At 44.7% G+C, this 27,344-nt stretch overlaps 3 protein-coding genes across 3 annotated transcripts; 2 read left to right on the forward strand and 1 right to left on the reverse strand.

Moving 5' to 3' along the window:
- Positions 1 to 2,435: 2,435 nt before the first annotated feature.
- LOC133015822 (ankyrin repeat and SOCS box protein 2-like) lies at positions 2,436 to 5,816 on the forward strand. The gene is made up of 8 exons (XM_061083095.1): positions 2,436 to 2,646; positions 2,955 to 3,124; positions 3,661 to 3,816; positions 3,916 to 4,161; positions 4,251 to 4,422; positions 4,582 to 5,185; positions 5,283 to 5,436; positions 5,566 to 5,816. The coding sequence occupies exons 1-8, from the start codon at positions 2,513 to 2,515 to the stop codon at positions 5,694 to 5,696; spliced, it is 1,767 nt and encodes a 588-aa protein (XP_060939078.1). The 5' UTR covers positions 2,436 to 2,512; the 3' UTR covers positions 5,697 to 5,816.
- A 620-nt stretch (positions 5,817 to 6,436) lies between these two features.
- LOC133015823 (protein FAM181A-like) lies at positions 6,437 to 7,204 on the reverse strand. The gene has a single exon (XM_061083096.1). The coding sequence runs from the start codon at positions 7,202 to 7,204 to the stop codon at positions 6,437 to 6,439; it is 768 nt and encodes a 255-aa protein (XP_060939079.1).
- Positions 7,205 to 14,768: 7,564 nt separating this feature from the next.
- prima1 (proline rich membrane anchor 1) lies at positions 14,769 to 24,493 on the forward strand. The gene is made up of 4 exons (XM_061082126.1): positions 14,769 to 15,047; positions 15,927 to 16,068; positions 18,464 to 18,596; positions 24,394 to 24,493. Exons 1-4 carry the CDS (start codon positions 14,769 to 14,771, stop codon positions 24,491 to 24,493), a joined length of 654 nt encoding a protein of 217 aa, XP_060938109.1.
- The last annotated feature ends 2,851 nt before the right edge of the window (positions 24,494 to 27,344 follow it).

Consider the following 27,344-nt stretch of genomic DNA (forward strand, 5'->3'; position numbering starts at 1 on the left):
TTTGCGTGAGGGCTTTACAAAGCAAAACTGAACCTGTTTTGACAGTTGCAGCTATTGTTGTTCTAACTTTGTTTTTTTATTCCTTTAACTTCTGGATCACCAGCCTCATCCCTGCACAGCAGCTCACCGTTGGATGTTGGGCTCCTCAGGCTGGACAGCAGATCTTCTCCTGTGATGATTGCACTCAGCAGATCCGCGTCTCTGTACCAGAGACTAAACAATGATATGAAGGAAAGACTGTCTCTCTGCTCCTTGAGTCTCTACAACGCAACCAACACGTCAGTGAACTTTCTCAGGTGAGGAAAAGTGAAAGTTCAAAAGTATTTTATAAAGCTGTACCGGATCACATTATATTTTGTAAAGACAATTTTTTTTTTTAAAGAATTTGAATAACATTTTTCTGATTTTTGTATCGATGTTGCTGTATGATTTAGGCTAAATATATTAAGTTTCAAGTTTCAAGAGTTTATTGTCAAATGCACAACAATTACATTAAGCAGTCACTGACAATGAAATGCTTGGGTCACAGGCTCTCTTGTATGTAAATGTATTAATGTAGAAATCTGTCTTGTTCAGTTAACTCAGTACTAGTGACTATTTCTTTAAAATGTTATGTTCAGGCACCTGAAAATTGTAGGCCCTGCTTAACATAAACTAGGGGTAAAATGAAATAAAAAAATTCCATTGTTATTGTCTATTCAATGTGGGACAAGTTGTGGTTGTGGTACGATTTCTATAACTTTACAAATAATACACACACAAAGAAAACAATCACTCCAAAAAAACACCCTGGCCCTGACACTCGTCTATTCCTGTAGGAGGCGCCACTGAAATGAATTCATGTACAAGACAGATCTGCTGCTGCTGCTTAAATTTCCGGTGTAAAAGCCACAGGTTGGCACTTAGTCTGTCAATCACAATCTTGAGGAGGATCTGCAGTTCACTGAATGTGATCTATACTGAGAAAGTGACAGAGCGGCATTGATTGGTTGGCATCTAATAATGTTAGATAAATGAAGCTTTTGAGCTCTGCATGCCTGGAGGTCATGAACATAGATAATTGTGTCATTGTGCCCATGTGACTTCGCCGGCACTAACAAGTGTCTGGTGATCTGCTCCCTTGCCTTAAAGAGACAGGAATCTGTGTGTTGGACCGTTTTGCCGGGCAGAACGCAACCAAATCAGGTTTTATGTTGCAGTGAAAACGCTGTGAAGGATTTATTTTGAAGGCCCACGAAAGACATCAGTTGATCACATTGGGTTTTGGCTATAGATACTTGGGATATAAATAGATTTTATCATCTCCACTCTTAAAACACAAACCAGATGTTGCAGTCATAGCTGCAGCTTCCATTGAGAACAACTTTTACAAGTTCAGCAGTATATCAAATGTTCCAACTTTGTTTTATTTATCTATACATGAGGATGTGTGTCAGAGTTAAGGCTCATTTATGCTCAACGTTATATGTATATGGAAACGGAGAGAGATTTCCATCGATAGTCTGAATCAATTTCGTCCTTATTGATGCACGTTTTTCTGAAACAACCGAAACAGTGCAGTACCACTGAAAACTGAAGGGGGACAACAGTTCAAGCGAGATGAAAATAGGACACTAGGACGTAATATCTACATTGTCAGAAGTTTTTGATGAGACTTAGTTGGAAAGAAACTACAGGGGTAGTTACATGTTATGCTACTTGCATAACTTACATGTTATGCTTAGGAACAGACATTTAAATTTGACACAAAGAAAAGCCAACATTTTATCAGTGAAAAAAACATTTATCTTATTTTAACCACCTCAAGATATTTGTTTAGGGGGAAAATCCCCCATAGGCTAATTGTTGAATGATGAAATTAAACCAAAGAAATTATTGATCAATCATTTTTTTAAATAGTGAGGACATTTAACCAAAGTAACCTGGAGGGGCATAGCCAAGATTTTATAAATATATTTTTAAACATATATAAGAACATTTTGAAAATGAGTGATCAATAACTTATACAAAAATTATTATTAGCTAATTAAAACATTTCTTAGAAGGGTGGGCAGTGGGGGAATTTAACCTCAGTACTTATAAAACCCTGGTTACGGCCCTGCTTACAGTTCTTGGGGTTTCTTGATTCAAGAAACAGTCCCTGTGATGCGTTCAAGTGACCTACAGCAGCCATTACGTATAGCCCTTGCATTATGTTGTTCTCTTGTTTATTCTTCTAAATCCCCCGGTAGGATTAGTGCGTTTTAATTCCTGGTTGTCTCATTTGGAAACCAGTCAATTAAGGCTCCATGCGACAAAGACAGACATCTCTTTTCTGCCCACACACTCTATCTCCAGGGCTGTTTGGCGCTGCTGGCCTTATCTCTGGAGGTCCGAGTCTCATGACATATAAGGAGACAGCCGTCACTGACAACCACAGTCCCAAAATAATCCGAGGGCGCACAGCTGAGCCCCGCGCCGCCCCGCGCCGCACGCTGCTCCGCTGCGCTGTGCGGGAAACACCGACACCGTGATGACGAAATTCTGCTATTCTGAATACTTGAGTCAGTTCCGTAACGCTGGAGGGAAATGTAATAATGTGCGGACGCGTGAGCGAGAAGACGGAGGGAGAGGAGACAGTCAGAGCCACGCGTCGCCAGAGCCGGAGTGAGTCTCTTCCTTTGTTGTGGGCTGCTGGTGCGTCCGTGTGTGTGTGCGTCCGTGTGCGTCCGTGTGTGTGTGTGTGTGTGTGTGTGTGTGTGTGTGTGTGTGTGTGTGTGTGTGTGTGTGTGTGTGTGTTCCTGATTATTCTAAGAATGCCAGATTCCATCCTGCTCATTTTTGATTAAATAAAACCCAAAACATCAAGATAAGCCTCTCCATATAAACACCATCCCTCACATTGTGTTTATGTCCGTCTTGAAATACACTCAGTAGCATTGAACTGTTTTCATTTCTCCATCTCTTCTTTCAAGGGATGTTGACCCGGTGGTCTGTGCCATCAGGAGAGGGGACGTGGAGGTCGTTCATGACTTGGCATCATCCGCCCCTCACAGCCTGCTGAAGGAGAACAAAGATGGCTGGATACCTATGCATGATGCTGCCTACTGTGGACAGGCTGGGTGTCTGAAGACCCTACTGAGGGGTAGGACACTGAAAGCATAATACACCCCCCCTAAAAAGGCCATTTGGCCATAATTTGAGACAGTGGCATAGGATTTTCTCTAAATCAGGAGCCATAGAGGGCCACAATTTACACAGAGGGGCCAATTATATCTCCAACATCCATGTGACATTCCTGATTAAGTAGATGCACATTAAAGTCATTCCTTGCTTACTGTTAGCCATATGGCTTTGAGTAGATCCACGGATCATTGAACATATTTTCAATAATTGCTCCTTGTTCAGCACAAATGTTCTTCAAAAAAGCCTAGAAAATCTAAATACTTTGCCTATTTTTATTGTTAGTAAGTGTCAAATTTATTATAAAAAAGACTACTGAAGATCCAGGGGCACTTCAAGGGCCAATCAGATTTCAGTTGGGGCCAGTTCCCTCCTGGATCCATCCCCCTGATTTGCTCTTAGTCACAATGTTGGAAGTTTTTTTGCACTTTTTCAAAATACAACATAAGACACTGTTCTGCTTTGTGTAATATGTAGTGTATTTTGTTTTTGTTCCAGTTCATCCAGCCTCTGTAGACAAACGCACCTTACAAGAGCAGACGGCCCTGCTGCTCGCCGTGTCTTGTGAACATTTGTCATGTGTGCGGTGCCTTCTGGAGGCTGGTGCTGACCCCGACATCAGCAGCAAGAACAAAGACACCCCTTTGTACAAAGGTACAGCTGTGAAACTAATTGTACACAACAGGAGTATTTAGAAAAAATGTCGGCCATGATATGGGTAGGAATGACCCTGTGTCTTGTTTGTTTCTGTAGCCTGTGAGTTGGAGAACGTGGACATGGTGAGCCTCATTCTGACTCACAGGGCCACCGTGAACCAGCGGTGTGGTCAGGGCTGGACCGCCCTGCACGAGGCCGTATCCAGGAACAACACAGACATCTGTGAGATACTAATAAGAGCTGGGGCTGCAATCAATCCTCCCAACACCTACAGCATCACACCGCTCACTGTAGCAGCTCAGCAAGGACAGATGAGGGCACTGTGTTACCTGATTGGAAAAGGTTCTTCTTTTCCACTGAAATTATCCCACTTTTTTTCACATCCCTGACCCCCATTGAAAGGTTGTAAAAGAATGAATGCTTCTCTCTAGGTGCAGACGTGAACATACAGACGTGTGATGGCATCACAGCCCTGCACGAGGCCAGTAAAAACGGACACAAGGAAATCGTAGCAGTGCTCTTGACCAAAAACGCAGACGCCAACAAACCCACTAACTCTGGACTGCTGCCTCTGCATGTAGCTGCTCAGTATGGACACTCCGAGTAAGTTGAGTTAAAAGAAAACACAAGTCAAGGGGTAGCATTTGAATAAAAGCTACAAGGTTTGTGTTAAGGTGTAGGCTACACTATTTTAAACACTAGTTGTAGAAAAACCCTTAAGTATTTAAGTGTCTTTATTAACATTCTCACTTTTGTGCTCAGGATTGTGTCCCTGCTTGTGTCAGTGACAAGTCGAGCCAGGCTGCGGCACAGTTGGATCACTCCCCTGCACCTAGCAGCCGAGCACAACAGACACACTGTGGCAGCTGTGCTTCTGAAGACAGGTGCGGATGTAAACGCCACACTGGCCCCCAGTCACTCCACCCAGTACGCTGACGGACGTGCAACAGCCCTCTACTTCGCTGTTGCCAACGGCGGCGGCAAGACAGCAGAGGTGCTGCTGAACGCCGGCGCCAGCGTGAGCCTTGACCCACTGAGTCCTCTGCTGATGGCCGTCCGTCAGGGCTGTGTCAGCACCGTGTCTCTGCTGCTGGACAGAGGGGCCGACCTCAACACCAGGCTCCCGTCTTATGCTTCCACCTTCCCTGCTGTTATCGCACTCTGCATGAACAATCTGCCTCTGCTCAAATGCCTCTTGGACAATGGCTGCCAGGCCCTCTCTTGTTTTACCTGCACATACGGCAGTGGCCCTCACCCAGCTACAGGAGAAGCCCAGCTAAGAACTGCTGGCAGCAACAGATCTGTTTTACAGAATGACAACATGCCTCCGTTAAATTGCTGCGAGAGAACAGAAAGAGCAAGACAGGTGTGAAAAATAACCAAATGGTGTCATGCAGCTCACAATAACTGGAACGTGACATGTGTTCTGAAAGTGATTCATCAGTTGTTTTTCTCTCCTTCAGTTCTGTGAGTGGATCTCAACACCAGCTATGTGTGAATGGGCGGGACCCATCATAGATTTGCTGCTGGAGCATGTTGGTCAGGTTCAGCTGTGCAGCAGGCTCACTGAGCTACTGGACAGCCGAGAGGAATGGCTCGCTGTGAAGAGGAAGTCAAGTGAGTATCAGATCAGATCAATCACTTCCTCTTTCTTTATGCAAACATCACATCCTTCCTCATACAGTTCATTTGGCGTTCAAATAGCAGGTGACATATTCGTCTTCATCCTTTTTTTTTTGTCTGCAGTGTCGCCTCGTCCGCTGCTGCACCTCTGCAGATTAAAGATTCGGACCCAAATGGGGAGAGACAGGCTGAACTCTCTCACAAGTTTACCTCTGCCAGACAGAGTGATCCGATACCTGAGTCTGGCTGACTGACTTTAAAGGTGAATTTCAGGCAACATATGAATCAGAGACGTGGCTATATTTATCTTTGTGTGGTTCTTTTTTTAGTTGCGTCTGATGTCTTGAATCTGTACATGGTCCTCTCAAAGCAATTCTCTATGTGTAAAATATCTATTTATAGCACATTTAATGTGACAATAAACGTCTTTAATCTCAAAGTTGTTGTTTTTACCCAGAGACCTTCAGTGAAAGGTAAAAATGATCTGATGCCCAAGGGGTTTCTTCAGGGGAAGTTGAATCATTTATTTAAAAATAAAAGTCACGGTTTCAAATGTGCCTATATCAGACACGACTTTGACAAACAAAAAAAGAAATCTACGTCCCACATTCTATTCTCAAAGTTGAAAGAGGAAACTAAAACAGGATGCGTTCATTCATTTGCATGGCTTCTTCCTACTTTAAAAAAGAACAGTCAGCATCTGTAGAAACCTAAAAGTAGAAACCTTTGTTTAACTTACTGTCAATTTTCAGAGACTTGCATGGTGTCAGACTGGCACGAGAAAGTGAAGCTGATTAACTCATTCTGCAGAGAAGTGCAATTTTGTCCTTTAGATTTAAGCAATCAAAATAAATGAAGAAATCCAATAAGTGCTTGAGGAAAGAGTCTCCTGAAATTCTCAAATGCTGAAAGAGGAAGCGGCTGTGTGAGGCACACAGGAACAATAAGTAGTCATATTTACATTTGTCTCTGTGTGGGTTCATTAGTAGAGGAATTAAATGAATCCAAACACACTGAAGATGGGAGACTGGACGGTGGGTTTGGTGGGAATGGGTTTGACCACGACATGTGTGTGGAGCTTCTGTCCATAAGGATGCTCTGGTGTCTCTGTCCCTGCTGCCTTGCTCCACAGTCCCAGGGGCGGGTGTGGGACCACGATGTGACTGTGGAGGACCTGGTGTCCGTGGTACTGGAAGGGGCAGCAGCCGCACACGCTCACGCAGTGGTGAGAGCTCAGGTCCAGTTTGAGAGGCTCCTTGTCCGCAGAGCTGCGCCGGCCGGACGCAGGCTGCGCGGCCTTATTTGCGTCCTCAGCACAAGTCCTCTTCCGCTTGTCGTGGTCCCCCCCCTCAGACGCACCTGCAGGGCCTCTTCTCAACGAGCGCTCCTTCTTAGCTGGGGTCAACTTAGGTTCCTCCCAGAACGAGGCCGGGAGCTGGCGCTTCCTCATGGGCACCTGCACCGCGCTCCCAGCGTTCTCCACGTCCTGCGCATCCGAGCTGACCTTGTCTGCGCCCTTTACGCTCGGCTGCGCAGTCCCCGCAGCCGGTCTGCCGAACGCATATTCCGCAGGCCTGTGCGCGTGGCACCGCGGCACCCTGGAGTACCTCTGGGAGAAGCGCTTCAGCTGCTTCTGCAGATACTTCCTGTGGTCCACGGAGCGTCTGCACGGAGCTGACTTGTCCAGAGCTGCCTTGATGTCACTCGATGCCAAATTGACGAAATTCAGCAGCGTTTTCACCTCACTGTCTGCGTTTGCCATGTTGACTCCAAATCAGTCCATGTTAGAGCTTGTGGTTCACCAGCAGCATCTAAAGAGAAAAAAATACATTTTAAAAAAAAGGATTCAAGTTAGGAATTTAGGAAAACCTTAATTGAAGGTGATGCGAATTTTCTTTGCGCACCACTGGTGGATGAATCTTTACGCACCACTTGTGGATGAATCCAGCCTCGGAGGCGCAGCCCGGGCGCAGACTGTTCTCCACACTGCAGTTGGAGCACTTCAACAAGTTGAATGAATATAAACTCCTTGTAGTTATGGTGCTTTCCTTGAACCAATCAGCGACCCCAGGCCCCTCACAATGCACCCCAATCAGCCTCCAAGCGCCCCGGTATCAAATTCTTCACCATTGCAAATTGTTGTCATGGAGATCTGTAAAAAAAAAAAAAAAAAAAAAAAAAAAAGAACCCGCGGCTGAGGGGATGCGATATTTCTCCTGGACGGTGATTTTCTGCGCGCTGAGCCAAGCAGCTCCTACACCCGGAGTGCGCATGGATACAAAATGACTAACTCTGCAGAAAAATGCGTAAATTCCAATTCTAGTCTCAAGCTTTTTTTAAAGTACACATTTGAACATAGATAGAGTGTCACAGAGAGTGATGTCAGCTGAAGGACTTACTGAGGGTGGGTGGGGAGGGGGGGGGGGATCTAAAGAGTGCATAACCATGGAAAGGGGGCTTGAACGCTCAAGAATCTTGTCTTTCTGTTTGCCCCCTCAATCGAGCGACACAAAGGCTGAATTACTCATTCAAACCTCGCGGGACAAAGGGGAAGGAGCTGGATAGCACTCCTGCATTTGTAGTCAAACATTTAGAGACTTAAATCGAGTCGTCATGAAGGAGAAAGAGTCGGACAAAGCCCATAGAATTGCCATCAGCAAACATTTTCCTGTGTCATATTATGGGGGTCTCCATGGCTCCCTCTGGCCCGCGGACAATGGCACAAGTTTGCACACTCGAATACTGTCACCCTGCCAACGGCAACAAGGGCCCAAAACAGGACAATCCCCAAAGAGAAAGCACGGGCTCTGCAGGGAAGGTTGCAATGGAGGCGGAGGAAGAGGGGAGTTGTGAAATGCTAATTGAGCTTCATCCCCTTATTGAAGTGAGGGGATAAAAAAAAAATTGAGAGTACCTATCCACCCATTGAAGCCCAGCAGCAGCAGTGGAATGAGACGTGAGGAAGCTGTTTGTCTGGGGAGCAACACTTGTCCTCAAAGAATATAACGTGCACCATGGATTCCCTCCTGCACCAGGACACTCAACTTTCTTGAAAAAAAAGACAGACTCTGCAGTCTATATGAAGGCTACAGGCCATTTATTTGTAGTGAAGTGCAGCCTCCATGATTGATTGCCTCATTCAGTCCGGTTGGGGTTGTCTGAGGAGAGCCCTGCAGGTCTATATGTGTGTGTGTGTGTGTGTGTGTGTGTGTGTGTGTGTGTGTGTGTGTGTGTGTGTGTGTGTGTGTGTGTGTGTGTGTGTGTGTGTGTGTGTGTGTGTGTGTGTGTGTGCTCTGGCCGCTCTATCTTTTAAGGCAGTGCATCACTCTTGTTCTGGAGAGGCGAAAGGGACCCCATTGTCCTGCTCTCTTCTTCTTCCCTTCACCTCTCTGTTCGGCTGAAAAGGCCAATTAACAATGGGGCTCTCCCTCCCCTGGCCTGTCACCCCTACTCCTGTGCTTTTGAAGTGAGGGAGAATGAGAGGAGGGAGAAAGAGGAAGCACATAAAGGCGTCCGTAAATCCCACAGTGCATCGCTGTCCTTGTGCCAGAACAGGTGGATGCATGGGACATTTGCATTTCAGCTATATGGTGGGTTGAACTGAGCCATCTATAAATTGACCGAGGATCTTTAATCTAGCTTGGGGGATTTGTCTACAGAAATGGAGACAAACTGTAGTAACAAACACGTTATTGTCTTACTGTAACTGTTGCACATGTGCACCAAAGATATACATTTAAAGTACCAGTGTGTAGGATCTAGTGGCATCTAGTGGTGACGTTGCAGATTGCATTATGATCCCCATATATCCTGAATACTGGACCTTTAAACTTTCATATCTTTGGATCCTTCCACATCAACTTACGTTCACCGCTCGTCAATTGGAGCCAGACTGCCCTGATGTTAGAGACGAAGCTCCTGGTCAGAGATTGAAAACCATCATCACCCTCATCACCATCATCACCATCATCACCATCATCACCATCATCACCATCATCACCATCATCACCATCATCACCATCATCACCATCATCACCATCATTGTGGCACATCTCTCTTGGTCACCTGGCTGCTCTATAGAACCGTTATTGTCCAGGCTACTTCATACGGTGGAGGACCATGACTTGAAATGGGGACTGTGCCACTTTTAAATATCAGGGGTTTCAAGCTCATAAAATAATGTTGTTCTATAGCTGTTAACATCTAAACATGTGATGTAATACTGTTTTCGTATACATGTGTATATATACATATGCATCTCCGCAGTGCTGGGCAAACTCCACTTGAAAAAAGGTTGCAGTCAGGAAGTGTTTGGGTGTCTGGTGATGTTACAAAGTACCAGACTATCATTCCTCCCTGTGTTTGGATACTGTAGACAAAATCTATTTAGCAGCGGCCCAGTGGGGCTCTGTAGTGTAACAGAAATCTGATTCTGTCTGGGCTGTCTCTGCAGCAGAAGCTCTCCATGACACATCCATTAGCGGAACTTTCTACTGTAAGTATGGGCACTTTTTTTCTGTTCCCTGTATCAGTTCTTTGCTCCAAAATAGCCACAACAAGATAAGATATGAGTGTATTGATGCTCCGGGGCGGGGACAGTCAGTATTACAGCAGCACAAGAGACAGACCAGATGAAGATACACGGGAGATAAACCAGAGCAAGGGAAATAAAAAATATGAAGAGCTATAACCATACATCAAAATTAGATAAAAGCCATATACAGTGCACCGATCCATAAAGATAACAGCTCTCTAGGGCAAAGTGAAATGGAACAAAGAAATAAATGGGGTAATAACAGGGGGTGGTTTAAGATTTTATGTGTGTAGCATTACATACGTCTACAGATTTCTAGGAAAAGGAGGGCGTTAGTTTGAAATCACACATTAAAAACAAACCTCTACTCAACAGCAGTGTTGTTGGAGATATTGAGTGCTCATTAGAGCTAATTAATCCCATGTCTTCTGGCATGGCGGGAAAAAAGCTATGTATGGACCCACCTGTGGTAATAAATACACACTGAGTGGTGAGATTATACACCTATAAAATATATTGCAATTCAGCAGAGCAACTCTGCCATTAATTCTACCTTTCTGAAGTTTGTAATGTTCACATTTTATGTTTCTTCTTCAATCATTTTCAATGAAATTGTACTCGACTGTGTGGACTGAGAGGTGTTTTTTGTTTTTCTACTCCCTATTTACATACATGAGGAGGCAGAACATTAGAAACACCTCTGAGTCCAGTCCAGTACAACACCATCTTCCACGACTACAACCTCGACTACAACCTCTAAAACTTGTGACCTCAGCAGACTTTATGGCAGAACGGCTGTGTTGGATGTAATAGACTGTGTGGGTGTATCACATAAAGTGGCCAGATAGTGTAAAAGTGATGGAAAAACCTCCGCAGAACTCTCCCAGTAAATAAGACCAATGGATCATCTTCACTCATAACACACTGTGTTATCTGGATCTGGATGAATCGAAGGACAATATGGACACAAAGACATCAGAGGGAGAAATGTTTTCCTTATTTGGCTCCTTTATGATATGTAGACGTTTGGTACTATATGAAATCATGTCAACATATCATAAACTAAAAGCTGTACATATTTAAAATAAGTAGGAAGATAGCACTGTGAGAAGGCAGTGTGGAGATTTAATTTAATATCATTCTTATTCTTATTCTTATACTTGTTCTTGTTTATTATGTGTTTTTTATTTTATTTTATGAGTGAACACAAAATTGTGCTTATTAATTTATGTGCCATTAATCTGTGATAAATTTACATGGCACCTCTTAATGTCATGTGTTGCCAGACTTCCCCACTAGATGGCAATCTACCTCCACAGCGATAAAAACCAACCGGCCTGTTCCAATGAAGGAGGTGAACAGATGAAAATAGATCCAGCTCAGTTATTTTCTAAGAACATAAATACTCCATGCTTGACGTGAGCTTTTAAAATCTCTTTCTGCTCGATGCCAGTCATTTGCTTTGGCTTCTGTTGGCTTACAGAGACACTGTTGATTATTCTCTGCAAAAATAATCACACTGAAAGACCTCAGTGATTTTATTAAGAGCTTTTCTTATCTGACTTTAAAAGGGGCCGTGATGTATGTTGTGGCAGACTGCTGCTTGTTGGAATGGGTTGAGGCAGCAGGAAGTAACCTGGAGGATGTAGTGCTCTCCTCTTGTCAGATAATCAATACTGGGACAGACTGTAGGAGCGGATGGACGAGCTGAACCGCTGGGCACACACTATATATGTATATATATATATATATATATATATATATATATATATATATATGCCAAACCCAGGCTTGTTGTGTGCATCAGAAACTCAGGAATACAAAAAACCCTCTGCATTGTGCTGTATATGTGCAAATGCAGTTTAGCAGCAGCTGTGGATTTTCCACTCTGAAAGTCATCCACAGCTCTTATGTGCATGAGCTCACCCCATTACTGTCTGTGAAGAGCTTTTTGATAGGCAAGAGATGTGATAAACGCTCGGCAGCAAGGAAAAGGCTGTGGGGCTCGCTGCTGAATCCATTGATCTTAATCCAAAATTGTTTGAATAGTCGGCCGAGATGCTCTTTGTGTTATTTGGAATAAGCAGGCTGTGACACAATTGGCTCTCACCTCTCAAGGAAGATTTGGAGCACATATGATTGTGGGGTTTGTGAAACATGAATAAAGACGTAGAAGCTGAGCAGAAAAGAGAGAAGAGGAGAAACTGTCCTGCAGAACTGACATCTCAGGTTTAAGGCTTGAAACCCTCTGTTCAAGTCCTTCAAACAAGATCGCCCAGTGTCAGAGAGAGAGAGAGAGTGCTCCTGATCAAAGATGTCTTCGATAAGGAAGTAGATACGTTTCCAATTGTGTTGAAACTGTAGATTGATTTTTATCCATTTGGACAATAAAGTGGCAAAAAACTGTCAAAATGGATGATCAGAATTTTCCAAAGCTCAAGTCGATGTCTTTAAATGTCCTGTTTTGTCCAATAACCAATAAAAGACCCAATGACCATTACTCTGATGTAGTGAAAAGAAGCAGATCCTCACAATTGACAGGCTGGATCTTACGACTCTTAGATTAGCAGTCGTGAATAGCAAAAATCACTTAGCTGTTCCAGCTTTAAAGCTGTGATCTACCATTTGGGATGAAATCATTTCCTTCTTGAAAAAGGAGGATGAAAAATCCTGCAATATGTCTCTTGGGATTATAGCAGACTATAGTGAAATGTCAGAACTCCAGAGATCATGGTGCCGCTTAGCTTTGTTAACAGGGTGTAGGATAACCCTGCCACTGGAAGTCTGCTACTTTATCCACTTTTAAGGACTGGATGGAGGTATTAAGTGCAATGGTAAGCTATGAGAGGGGGACTTATAGAGTGGCTGGAAGAGAAGGTCCTTTGGATAGAGGTGGGGCCCAGTCCTTGCCTGGACGATGGATGTGAGAGATCAACTCCACTTGTTCTTGCAAAAGTTCTTTATGGATCAGGTAGCTAATGTTATTCTGTAGAATTATAGGGGGTTGATGATGTTTTTAGTTGTTTCTTGTGTTTTGTCTTTTCATATTGTGTTTGTGTTGTCTGGCCAGACATGCACCTTGTTGCTGGACTTTTTTCTGTTATCGTTGTTTGAAAACATAGACAAACATTGTCATTTACATAACTGTGGGATAAGGAAACTGTGATTTAAATGTAAATGTTTGACCAAAAACTGTGCTCCACTAAATCAGCACTAGGACTATAGTAAATGGGATATTTTTTGTATAAATGTGGTCACGTCAAATAACAGATACAGATGAATATTATAAAACATACAAATGTTCTTCTCGGTATATTATCATTGACACCAGAAGATGAGGTCTGATTCCCTCTGACAGTGTTTAACTAAACCCCAGTAAACTGTGCCTGTCACGTTAGCTCTCTAGTACCATGGCTGTGAGCTGTGGGGTAATTTCATAACTGTGCCGAGTGAGGACCACCAACAACATTATGCAACTCTGCTCTTAAAAAACTACCCGTCGCAGCCGCACTCTTTACCCTCTGGCCTACTCAGCATCTCCTCCCATGAACTATATCAGCATGGGGATATATAAGCTACACAGCAAGTGGCGAAAATAAAGTGAAAGTTGAGTTAAAGAAAATGAATATCTTATAAACGTCTTTGTTGTTGGGCACTATATAAGCAGTGAATGCCAGGTTACATCAGTGGTGTTTATTCCCTCGGCCTACTTGGACCACAGAGTGTTCTAGCTGGGAAATCAAACATGGGCATGGCACTGTTTTCAGTCGGTAGGCGTCTAGCACTCTCTCTCTCTCTCTCTCTCTCTCTCTCTCTCTCTCTCTCTCTCTCTCTCTCTCTCTCTCTCTCTCTCTCTCTCTCTCACTCCACTTGACTCGTCATCCTTACGCACTCTCCTCCTCCACGCATCATTGTGGGCAATACTCTCCTGCCTGACCACTATGATAAAAATATAAAATAAAAACACACACACACAACTATAAACAAGCAAAAAAAAATAAAAATAAAAGCCAACTGATACAAACGCCCTAATAATGACCACATCCCCTCCAATCACCCTCCCTCCTTCCTCCTCTCTCTCTCTCTCTCTCTCTCTCCCTCTTTTTGGGAGGATGAAGGGAGGGGTGATGAGGATGAAGAGGATGAGGTGCAGGGGGGGGGGAGTTACTTTTTGAGGAGGGTGAATTTTTGTAGGAGCCAGGACGAGCTGATGTGCGCGCAGCCTCCAGTGCGCGGCGGTGCTGATGCTGACTCTCCCGTGTGACACAGCCCGCTTCGGTCCTGGCTCACAGCGCGGGAGGCATCGAACCCGCGGCTCGGCCTCTGCGCTCCGGACGCGCCCGTGCACATCCGCCGCTCGGCACAGAGAAGTTGAGGGGGAGATGTGAGGAATCCTGCCGCACGATATTCCTGAGGATCTCTTCTTTCTCTCCCTCCCTCCCTCTCTCTCTCGCTCGCTCGCTCTCTCTCTTTCTTGCTCTCTCTCTCTCTCTCTCTCTCTCTTTCCGTGTTCCCCCCCTCCTCCTCTCTCCTTCAACTTCGATGGCTTGAGTGGCCCATTTGCACTCATGCTCGCAGCCGAGGAGGGATGTAAGGTACGGGCCATCCACCGCCCTCACATTGCGCGGAGCACCGGCGTGATCCAGGTCGCCGTCTGAGTGCCAGAGAAAGAAAGAAAGAAGGAAAGAAGGAAAGAAAGAAAGAAAGAAGGGAAGAAAGAAAGAGACGAACTACTTTCGACATGTGAATGATCGAACATTTGCTTCACTCACTCCACCGGCTCGCCTGTCCTATGCTACCGACAACGGGATTTCAAGAGGAAAATGATTGTGGCGTTATAAACTTCTTCTGGGGACGCGTGTCACAGATCTCTGCGCTGAAGCGGACAGGGTGGATGGTTATTTCCCACACACTTCCAGCCTATGTGTGCTGCATTCGTCTGTTGGAAACGCTGCCGAGTATCTTCGACTACAGAGGAATGCTGGTCCAAGATCTAATGCCATTCACTTTAAGTTGTTGGCCTTTATTCTTCGGTCACTGCCTCCTCTCACTGTTTTTACTCTCATGCCAGGTAAGGATCATGGCTCGGGGCGCGCCACTTGTCACTTTACGCATGAGGAGAGGTCGCACTATAATGTGGCTGGAGTTTGATTTACTGATGGACTGTGGTTAAAACTGTGGTGCTGACTGTCTTTTTTCAAAACTTGTATTCACACGTTTAGCTGCAGTTATAATATAATCATACACACATATACACTATATATGGGGGTCGCCAGTCCATGGCACACATGTGTGTTTAAATACTGTGAGCCATGCATATGCAGAGTTTCCACTAAGGCATGCAAATTACATCTAAGTGCACTCTCATCCACACACACAGACACTCATCTCTCTTTGTGGTGGGAACATGGAGTAGCCAACTGTGTTTCTATGATGACAATATTCAGTTATCCCACCAGGATCCCTGCAGCAGGCAGGCATATGCTAGTGATGAGTATGCTAACCTCTGCCCCGTGCTGCTGCTGCCTACAGATAGTGGTGAGCTGTTGTTCACACGCACACACTGTTGCCAGGGTTCATGTGTAATGTGATCTGCTTGAGTTTCCAAGTCCGCCCACGCACACTCCTCGGGGCAGCCTGCTGCCCACTCTGCTGGTGGGTGGTTTCTTCCAGGGAGCGGGCTGATGCAGCCATAGACGTGCTACTATTGTGCATGTAGTACATACACCAGCAGCCCCAGTGACAACAAACACTGGCGCTGCGATATGGAGAGAATGCTGAGAGGATGTCCACGGTGCTGCCAAATGAGAGGCTGCTGAGCCGTTCAAGAGTTTCCATTTGTGCTGCACAGTGTTGTGCTGATGGCACTTGTGAGTGATGCACTGAAGGACAGGGCCTCAGCCATTTCAATGTCTCTCTCTCTTTCTCTTCCTCTCTCCCTCGCCATAAGGGAGAACTCCAGAGGTCATGCTCGCGGACTGTGGCGGAGAAAGTTAGTGAACAGTGCCAGCTGGCATGCCACTGTAGAAGATACCCTCCCCTGCCTCCACCGCCACCTCCCCCGCCTCCCCCGCGGCTACTGGTGCCCCCAGGTAAGACACCCAGGCTTTCACACCTGTCACCGTCCGAGTCTGTCTGCCTCACCCCTTCCACCCTCACCCCACAGTTGGATCTCACTCCTACCTACAGCCACGTGTCAAGCAATAGTCTGAGGAAACAGTTTTTCCTTTTATACAAAAGAGGAAAAATGTGCTCTCCCCCGAGAGTTGATGTGTGAGTGCCCATGCATGGGCCTTGGTTTTCTGTGTGTGATAGAGCCAGCAGGATGTTGACAGCTGAACACAGGACTAATTTATTCCCGGGTTCTGACCTTAGGGAGTACCCAGCTGCCTGTGAAATCCAAGCCTGCTGGGCTGCCAAGCTCAGAGTCTCAGTGGTAGGGTTTCCCCCGGAGGACCCCTGATTAAAACACAGATGAGTTAATTAAATTAGCTCTAATTTGATAGAGATAAGGAGCTAATGAAGCAGCACAGTAGTTCCAGCTTAGTTTTTGAAGTTGAGCTGCCGGCAATAAGGGTGTGTGTGTGTGTGTGTGTGTGTGTGTGTGTGTGTGTGTGTGTGTGTGTGTGTGTGTGTGTGTGTACAAATCATGTACAGTATATCTGTGTGGATCCAGTGGCCTGTTGCGGCAGTCTCTCCCCCTCCACTCTGAAACGGTAAATCCACTGACAGATAGGTGAACATATTTCACCGGGCCCGGCTCGCTGAAAGTTGAGATGATTTGTATGGCGTCTCAAGCACCTTAATGAACAGTGCCCTGAAATATGGGACAGGCGTTGCTGATGATGCAGCCATTCTGAGCTATTACTGTGACTCTTTAGAATCACTCAACCCTGAGCCCTTAGTGTTATGAATAGGGAGGAGCACTTCATCACCAAAGTCTCAACAGACAGCACTGTAAAGGTTTTAATCAATCAAGTCCAATGAATTTTCTTCTATTTCTCTCTGTCTGGTCAATTTAGATGGACCTCCATTTTTCCTCCCCTGACTCACCATGTGAGCTACCTATGAATCGAGAGTTATAGACCCATCTGTGATTGTTGTCAAGGTCACTGCATGAATGCTGCCAGGACCATCTGACTGTAAACGAAGGTGTGTTTGTGTGTGTGGAGGCGAGGGGGGGGTTGGATGCCCACTTACCGCCAATGCACGAGTGGAGCTCTGCATCCACAAGGATCTGGTGCCTCCACAACAAGCAGAGTGTCACCATAAGTATGATAAGCAGGCCAATTTACATTCCTTTTTAACTTTACACGGAAAATGTTTGCAGATGGTGCAGACGCCATGAATAATTCACTTAAAAGGGAGTTTTTTTCCTTCCCCTTTTCAATTTAATCTATACAGGCACATAATTATCTTGATGCTCCCTCAGTAGCCTAATTTGCTGAGTGGTTAGAGCAGAAATTTTGCTTTAAACTGAAGTCTTTAAAATGCAATGAATATGCATGGCAAAAAAACTGGGACAATGGCTGCGATCTTATCTATGTGCTAAAAGTCTTTGGGAAATTGGCGCTGCAAGTAAGCGCCCATGTGCTTAAAAATGGTTTCCAAAGTCCTTTCAAAAGAGTGTGCTCCGTCACAATAGACTAGATCTGTACCACTGACTGAATAAAATCCTACAGCCGTTGACAAAATGCAGGATTAAAATGGAAGTTTGGCTGAGAGGAGCTTTTAAATTCATAGTGACTTATGATGTGGTGTGCCGTACCGGGAAGAGCAGCGCCTTGTTATTTGCTCCGTTGAGAAATGTGCTGTGCTGGAAAATAGTCCAGGGCATTACCGAGGAGTATTTGTTGCCATGGTGTAAACCCTTTCGTTCATTCATAACAGAATAACACTATACATGCGGGAGTTAGGAGTTCGCCTTTTTGCATATACAGAACGCTGTATTTGCTCAGGAGCATGGAGCTGGAAGAAATCGGCATTCCGATAGATTGATGTGCACATGACTAAACTGAGTTATAGATGTGGGGGGGGGGCATCAAACACTGCAGAAAGAGAGGAGGCAAGTTTCTGCATTACAGACTTTAAGTTGCTGATGCACATAATGTTATACATCGTTCCTGGTGAGTGGCCTCAGTCCACGGATCTAATGTGGGAAGAGCAGGAGGTTCCTGCAACAAATTGGTGTTTACAACAGTGCCGGTGTAGAGGAGGCTGACGGGACCTTAAATGATTCATGGTGTCAGGTTGTATATCTTTGAACGTTGAACCTAAGAGCCACAGAGCGGCTACTTCCCAACTCAGAGAATCACTTCAGCGCTGCTCTGTTGCTGTGTTGTATAATGCAATCACTCAGGATATAACGACACGGCTGAAGTAGGTGTTGTTTGCATTGAAAGCAGAGTAATGTATTTTGTTTGAGATTCATTAAATTCACCCTCTGCGTTCTCTCTCCTCCTTTCCCCTCTTCTCTCTCGTTATAAGAGCCGGAGCCCATGGTGCCCTTGTTGAGGCCCTGGTGGATGGAGATGGATATTGCAGTGCTTGGAACGGTGGGCTGTGCCTCATTGGTGTTCCTCCTCTCAGCCATCATCATCTGCTACAAGGCCATCAAGAGGTTGGATGTCATTTCTCTCTTTTCCTTGTTGATTTCAGTTACTTACTCCTAAATATATCAAACAATGACAAATTGAAATTGAAACTGTCACATATTGGCTACTCAACATATCATGTGTAATGTGACCCATGGGAGACTGTAGTATTTCTCCTGGCCTCGTGTTAGAGCGGTGCAGGAGGCTACGTTGACCCTGTCCTCACCTTGCTGGGTCACACTCAGGTCAGAGGTTACGTAATGGAATGGGTTGTAAACGTCACTGAAAAAGATCAACTACAGTGAGTCCAGCAGAAACCTCCTATATGCTAAATTAATTTATTTAGGTGCATGACAACCCCGAGGTAAAATTACCATGTTTACATTTTTTTTTTGTTGCATAAAGCTTGGTAGAAATGATTCAGGAACATGAAAGCAGGAGGCGAGCAGAGGAATCCCAAGACGCTGCCGTTGCAGCGGGAACTGCTTTTCCCATTTGGCTTATTAGAGAAAAGGCTGCGTGAGGTTTTGCCTGCGGCACAAACCAGACCCAATTCTCTGTGTGACATTCAGGCAGCACCATGTCACACATGCACTCTGACATCCATGGTAATGTTCCCAGACATTTAACAAACACAAACGCACAAACACACACACACATACACACACATGCACACACGTCCACATCGTGCACATGCACAGAGAAGCATGCAGAGGATGCTTGTGTGCACCCATCCATATACACACAGCATCTTAACATACATACATACATCATCGTGGCATATTTACACACTCTATAAAACATGGTATAAACACAGACTTTCACACACTCATGTGAGAACAGCCACAGACATGTGTGCTTAATTAGGGAGAGCGACTTTTATGTTTTATTTATGCATGTTTAAATAGATTTTGTGTCCTACCATATTATATTTATGGGATTTATTAAGCCCCAATTCAAGATATGGCTTTCCTCAGCAGAACTCTATCTCTCCTTTCTTTAAACAACAAATAGGCAAAGTCAGGCAGTGGAAGTAATGGGTAGTTGGCTCAGAAATTCATTATGGCAATCCTCCAGCCCCCTGTGTAGCCAAGGGGCACCTTTTTTAATGCAGCAGTGGTAGGAAAGTGTTGTTGCAATACGGGCTCTAGCCCCAAACCCAAGTCATTATTTATGAATTAATTTGCGCAGTCATTCAGTCACAGGCCACATCTTTTATACATGCAAGCGGGTCGTGTCCTGAAGCTCTGTGGGCTCTAGACTGCAGACTTTGTGCCACGCCAAGCTGCCCTCCTCTCTGAATGAGAAGGGAGAAATACACAGGTCCAGCCAGACTGGCCTTATTACACATTCATTAGTCACCAGCCAGGGAATCCAGGCAAAATGTGGTTCCTTCAAACATTTGTCAGGGATTCTGTGACCGTCCATTGTTCCTGAGAGGAGGGGAGAGGAAACAACACAGAGACAAGGATGGATAAAATGATGTCTAGCAAAGCAAGCAACGGCAGTAATTGAGCATCTTGGTCAATAATAATGTGAGAGAGGGTTTGTCAGTGAGAAAAACAGCCAGTTATATATAGCACTTCCAGCCCCTCAGTGCTCTGGGCTTTCCCAATGAAAATCAGCTGGCCGAGGGCCAAGGCCTGAGCGGCACAGACAGCAGAGGAGCGAGCTCTGCAGGTCCCAGCCCTCCTGGCCTTTTGTCATTTTTTATAATCTCTGTCTGCCAGTCATCTGTCAGAAGCAAAGAGGGCTGGAGAGAAGAAAGAAACACTTCCATACGATTCTATTCAGAGTCCACAGCACTCAGGGAGGCTGGTGTGTGCGAGCATAGAGAAGAGGATTCAGACACACGCTGGGTCTCAGTGTTGCTGTGCCATCCGAAGCAAGAGACATGATGCTGTGGTCCGGGCTTTCAGCCACGGAAGGAGCCAAAACAAACAAAACTAAACCCAACTGACTAATGAAGCTCGTCGCTTTTCCCAACCACTTCCCGCTCTGGGAGGCTCGTCCAAAGACGGATATCACATCACAGCCGGTCCTGTCCAAGGGTGATACACCACATCCCAAACTCTCCAGCCTCAGATACAATAAAAGTAACAAAATGCTTTAAAATCCAATGTTTACTGATACATTATTAATCTCCTCTGTTGCATTTTCAAAAATGACTATACCAGCAGCATCCGAAACTGCAGACAGCTTCTTACAGTCTGTTTTCTAATACTTATTCTTTCAAGCATGGCATGTAACTCTGATATCCAGATGGCTGGAGTAATTGTAAACAGCTCAACACATGTCCCAATTTCGACGTGATCCATTCCCAAAACTTCAAACAGGAGAGTGCGCTGTGATTGCACAGCTTTGATATGAAATATTCATCCCACCTGTGAAGTCCTGTGTTGCCACCTGCCATGTGTCAACAGCATGGCATCTATTATTGAACGTCTGGGTTGAGGTTGGTTTGAGGCCCCAGTGCTCTGCCCTGTATGGTGGCCCCAAGCGACATGGTCAGTCTGAGCAGAGATTACATCCTGGGAGACATAAACAGGGCTGAAGCACCTTCAGGCTGTAAATCAACAGGGTCAGACTGGATTCTACAGCATGACATGAAAAAACGCACCCGTCAACAATATTTGAAATTAAAATTATTAGTGAGCTGCAGAGATGTTGTGTAACGTTAAATGAATATCGTCCGCAGTGACTCACTGTTCTGAGGGGAAGAATTCCCACACTGGCTTTAAACAGTATCATCTGTCCCCTAGAGAAAACTTTGGTATATCCCAACTCCCAGAGCTGCAGTCGAATCATCCAATCATCGCCCCCACAGCAGAATGTGTTTCCACCCCGCGGCTGGACGGCTTCCTGTCTCAGGCTTTCCCCGGGTCCCACAGGGACACGGCAAGCTGCATCTGTCCTAAACGGCCAGCATGTGTCCCCGGTGTCCTGAGCCACACGACCCCTCACAGCTGACTGTCCCCGAGGAAGTCTTAGTCACAGCCTCACAGTTTGTTTGCAACTTTGTCTGCAGTGCAGTGTCGGCTATTTTAAGAAATAGTTACTGGTCAACATCTTGTTAATACATCAACACTCAAAGATATCAGGCATAAAATCAGTCTGAGAATATAACACTACAAGAAAGCTCGATACACTTGATTTAGCTTCATTTAAAATTGAAGAGAGTTAATGTTATTTTCTTTTTATTTGTATCATTTTGGCAATGCTCCATGCTCGTCCATGCTATCATGCTAAAGAGTATTGTGATGGAGTGTACTAGGTTTATAACATTCGAATGCAAACATGCTCACAATGAAAATCCTGACATGCTGATGCTAACTAGTTTTGATGTCATAGACTGTGGCCTGTATAAAGATGGAAGACGCATCCCCACTTCCTCCTGTTGAAGCTAAAATACATGAGTGCCAATCTTGAACTTTATTTAGAGCAGTCTGCCGAGTTCTGATCGTTTGGTGGGGCTGTGGCATTGGCAGTTTCAGCTGTCAATCAATGTTTCACCCCATTCTTATAGCATCAAATATAGAAAATAAATATTTCACCAAACATCAGTGTGATAATTACCTAAAATGAAAGACAATTTCAGTAAATGTACGCTTTGACTTTTTAGTTTGGTCCATGTCCCAATCACTAACATGGAGGAGGTGGGGTTTATGAGATGTACTGCAAGCCAGCCACCAGAGGGCGATCACGATGATTAAAGTTCACTGTTGGGAACTTGTCCAGCATCTGTCATCATATATAGACCAATAAAATCTGTTGTTTGTATTTACATATAACATAAGATATTATAATTATGTTTAAGCATGCTGACATTTGTTGAGAAACAAACAAATCACAAAACCAATTTGTTTAACAGGAATTTAAAACGAAGTCTTCAGGCAAACTTAAATGTCGACTTGACGCTCGCACTAATTGAAAAGTGAGGGAGTGACCACAGTTCATCCTTAGGGAGACATAAATGAAGAAAAACAAACACATTCAATTATGCAAATTTCTAAATTGCACCAGAGGAAAAGAAAGAGGGGTATCAGTTCACCCAAGGGGATCATAAATGTCTGCTCCAATCCATTAAATAATTGTAGAAAAATTTCACTTAAATCCACCAATGTAAAATAACTGGTGTGGCTACAAGTCAGGAGACCAGCAGAGTGAGTAGGATTTGTCATTCAGGGACCATGAATGTGTATAAAATGGAAATAAATGTCATAGTCGTAATAAAATATATCTTAGTCTTAACCCAAGTGGCATTTAAAACCTACCTGTCTAGAAACATATCTAGATTGTTCATCATTCAGACTCCACCGTGATTTTTTTTCGTCATGGTGAAACTGGTAAACATCCTGATTGGATGGACGACAGATGAAAGGTATTCCTCTGCTGAAAAAAAGGGAAAGTGGCTGGAGTGGAGCTGAGCAGGATTTCTGAGGAGCTCTGATGAGCCGAGGAGGTGGAGGCACGGAGGTGAAGCACAGCACGGACATGACAGCTGAAAAACAGCCGAGACAGGAGCAGGTTTAAAACCTGACAGCAGAGAGATGGTTGTTTAACAGGTGTGGCAGAATCAGATTGGCTGAAGAGCGCGGGATCAAACGGGAAAAGAGACAGCTGATAAATTGAGATGACAGCTCAGGAATTGTGAATAAATAGAGTGTCCATGTGCATGATTAAATGTTTAGTGGATTGACACCACCACTGTGGAAATACTGATATTAATAGAAACAACATTTAGTTGTAACAGAGAGAATATAGTGTTAAAGGTACAGCCCATAGATTGTATATTAATGTGGATTGAATTGAGCAACATTGAATTGATGTTTATGTTATTCATTCTTTCAAAAACTGCATGCTCCCTTTAAAAAGTACTTAAAGCATCACATCTCTGACCCAGTCTCCACAGAAACTAAACAAACTTCACACAGGTTTTTTATTGCAGTGCCGTTGTATGGGATTACATGATGTCTGTGAAATGTGCTCATTTGGCCCTATAAGGATTCCCTCTCTGCACCGTGTCCGAGAAAGGAAAGCGATTTGTGCTGGACTGGACTGAGAATGACTGTTCGTCAAAGTTGGACCGGCCAGCCGCGGCTTTCAGCGGCTAGGAGAGGAGACACTGAGCTAAGATGTCGCTCAAGGGTCCGCTGTGCCAGTGAGGGCACTGTACAGTGTTGAGTGGGACAATGACTGTATTAACTGTATTCAGATCTGTCTCCGAGTTACATAAGCAGGGGAGAGCAGCTGAGGGGGTCGGTGCAGAAGCCACAGTACACTGGACAAATATAATAACCACAAAGGCACAGAGGAGTGCATGAAAAGGGCGGCATTGAATGATCCTGCTCTTCACAGGCCAGCAGCAGCACAGGGATCATGTGTCGCCGCTTTATTTTGCACCAGAACGTACTCTCAAAAAGCAGCCGAGTTTAAAAGCACAGCCAGCGTTGAGAGGGAATTTCACCGGGCGTTTATGTATCGATGTTATTCCCAAGTTGTTTTAAGAGCAGCACACATACTCATTACTTAGCAGGAAGATTGCATCTACCAGTCAGAGTAGGTAATTGCCTTATCCCCTGTGTTGCAAAGCATCCTTCCATCCCGTCTCCTTGCAAAAGTGACCTTTGAACATTGAGCTTATTAGAAAAGATCGCTGAGACCAGCGTATCCATCCAGAGCAGCCTGAGGAATCAAATCAGCCCAAAGGTTACAGTCTAGAAACTCCGTTTTAATGACGTGGCCTTTAGCAACGGGCGAATGTAGTGTCACTTCTCTCTTTAGAGGAACTCATCCTCACTCTGTGAAAATGTTTATTCGCAGGAAACCACTACGGAAAGAGGAGAACGGGACGAGTCGCGGGGAATACGCCATGAGCATCCGCAAGAAGAAGGCCATGGGTACCAACAACACTGTGGTATAGACTGTCTCCCAGGTGGACGCAGGAAGTGACATCACCGTGTACGTCTCTCTCACCTCAAACCCCCCCTCCCCGAATACAGCGATCCCTTCTCACCCAGAATGCAACAGGGGTTTTATTTCCAACCCGAGGTATTCAAATACCGTCCCTATTTGCTTGGCATGTCGCCCGGACTAAAGACACCATTCAGCTCAGGAGGAGCTGCAGAAGACGGAAGGAGGAAAAAAAAGTGAAGGCAGAAAAGACGGAGAGAAAGGTCCACAAGCCCCCATGGTGTCCAAAGTGGCACAGCAGGCTGAACATTATGCTCTTAGTAGCAGCAAGTGTTGTTGACAGGCTGGTTGGCTGCTGGCTGGAGAGGGACTGTCTGCCAGTCGGCCGCAGATCCAGACCTCACACACTGTTGACATCTGCAACGGAACAACAGACAATACAGCCCCCCCCGCGCTCCCATGGGCGGCTCGACAGGACGCCCCCTTACACCCCCCACCCCCCCAACCCTTCAAACACACACACACACATATATGATACATAACGTGCATGCAGTTTTTACAGAGAATGCAACATTTTTTTATATTCCAATCCTCACACTGTTCATCTTTGGTTCTCCATTTCTGAGACAGATGCTTTGTGAGAGGCATGATGTTCCTGCTGGTCCTGGCTCTGAGATGTGGATTCATCTGACTATGCAATTTAAAGAAATCCATATTAAAGAACAAAAAAAAACACAACAAAAAAAAGAGGAGCAGCAACATCAACATGGTTGTTTTACCATGCCAAAAATGCCAATGAAGACTTAGGCTCAAATGTAATATACTTCAGTCATTCATCTATTTATTTGCTCTATTTATTTACTTATCTACCTTTGAATTTATTTTTCTACTCAAACGAAGAAAAAAAAAGGAACTGTCTTGTACGTTACTCGCATCTCGAGAAATCTTGAACCTCTCGATGAATCCAATTTTATTTCTTGATAGCTCTGTTTTTTTTAAGTGAATAATTTATAAAGCATATAATTCATTTGTGATGCTCCTATGCTTCGAGCCTGCTGTCGCTTTGTCGAGACACTGATGCAGAAAACGCGCTTGCTCTGCAAAGAGTTCTGTTATCGGTTGTTTTGTCTCTGGGTGTTTGACGATGCTTTTCTCTGTTTCCCTGAGACTTCAGCTGGAAGATGTGCTCTGTGAATGTGTGTTCTCAAAACATTATTTCTGTGCCGCATCGTACACCAGTACCCGTTTTTGTCATTTGTTACGTCAAGGCAAGCCCCCCCACCACCACCACCACCACTACCACCACCAAGAAGTTCATGTGCTATCACCGGTCATCTGTCAATTCTTGTTGTTTTAGAGTCTTGGGGTCAGCGAGATGCCTTCAGCTGTGTTTTGTGGATTGGATTCGACAATCTTTGTTGTTGTGGGGGTCTATTTTCTATCCGTCAAGAGGGGCTTAGCCCATCACTGTAGAAACAGGGGACATGAGCCCAGGGCTGACCTTGTGACTGGTGAGAGACAGGAGAGTTAGCCAATAGCCAGAGATCAGGTTGCACAGAGGAAGGCCTCAGTAGGGATGTGTGTGTGTGTGTGTGTGTGTGTGTGACTCAGTGCTGTCACAGGCATCCTCCACATCCCCGCTGGAAAAAAACACAACTGAGCCGAACTGGAGCATCACTCTACGCTGCTGTGCTTTTTAACATTAAACCTGCGTGTGTCTGGGCATGCATGCATGTTTGTTTGTGCGTGTGTGTGTGTGTGTGTGTGTGTGTGTGTGTGTGTGTGTGAGAGAGAGAGAGAGAGAGAGAGAGAGAGAGTGCGTGTCTCTGTCTGTCTTTCCGTCGGTGTGTGTATGAGTGTGCATGCAGATGAGTGTGCTCTGAGAGTGGGCTGCACTCTGTGGCTGTCGGTTAAGTAGTCATTGGCTAAACTGTGGAAATTTGGGAAAACACACGCTTGCATCAAAACATGCACAGGAATTAGCTAACGGTATACCCCAACATGTACCTATAGGAGAGAAATGATGGATGCATGAATGTAAATATTGATATTTAAATATCTGCCTTCTGGACTGTTAATTCATGTACAGTGTAACAGAACATATGTTTATACATAGCGGAACTTAAAACAATGTGCTACCATTTAGAATTATGTCAATGTTGTCATGTTGATGGAGCAAGCCATTAATGTATATATGGCAATCAATAGTACATACACAATTTATGCATTATACCAAACCGATAGAGAGATGTGTATAAGGTGATTTCATTGCTGAGTTTTTCAGTTGTAAATAAACCTGTACATAATGACAGACCTAAAGTCTCTTTGTGTTTTAAGAGACGCAGGTATGATTCTATTGTTTTGTGATTCGCTGACAAACTGGCTCCCGCGTGGCGAAGGCGATGAAAGAGAGACTGTTTTATTTAGCGTGTGATCCTCCTGTCTGCACTGTGCTGTGTTGTGTTGTGTTGCTCACGTCTCGGGCAGAGCTGGAGCTGGCCCCGGCGTCTCCTGCACCTCCCGCAGCGCGAGGACATGTTCTCAGTTTGTCTCACACAGTGCATCTTTAATGAACTACGACTATCAAGTGTATTTCACTCCATGGAGCTTAATGACGCAAATAACACAACTTATAGGCCACATATTGTTCCAGCTCTGGGCTCGATCAATAATAGTGTCAAGAAAAACAACTAAATCATGGGTGTGTGTGTGTGAAGGGTTTCTGCAGCTAAAGCAAGAAAGCATGTTGTGCTAATAACAACATTTTATAGGGATTTTTTTTATAAATAACACCTCCGTGAAAGGGTGGCTTCATCGCTACGTTAAATCATATAGACATTTTTCCCATTTTGATTTTAATT

This window comes from Limanda limanda, chromosome 12 (genome assembly GCF_963576545.1).
Source record: "Limanda limanda chromosome 12, fLimLim1.1, whole genome shotgun sequence".
Lineage (NCBI taxonomy): Eukaryota > Metazoa > Chordata > Actinopteri > Pleuronectiformes > Pleuronectidae > Limanda > Limanda limanda.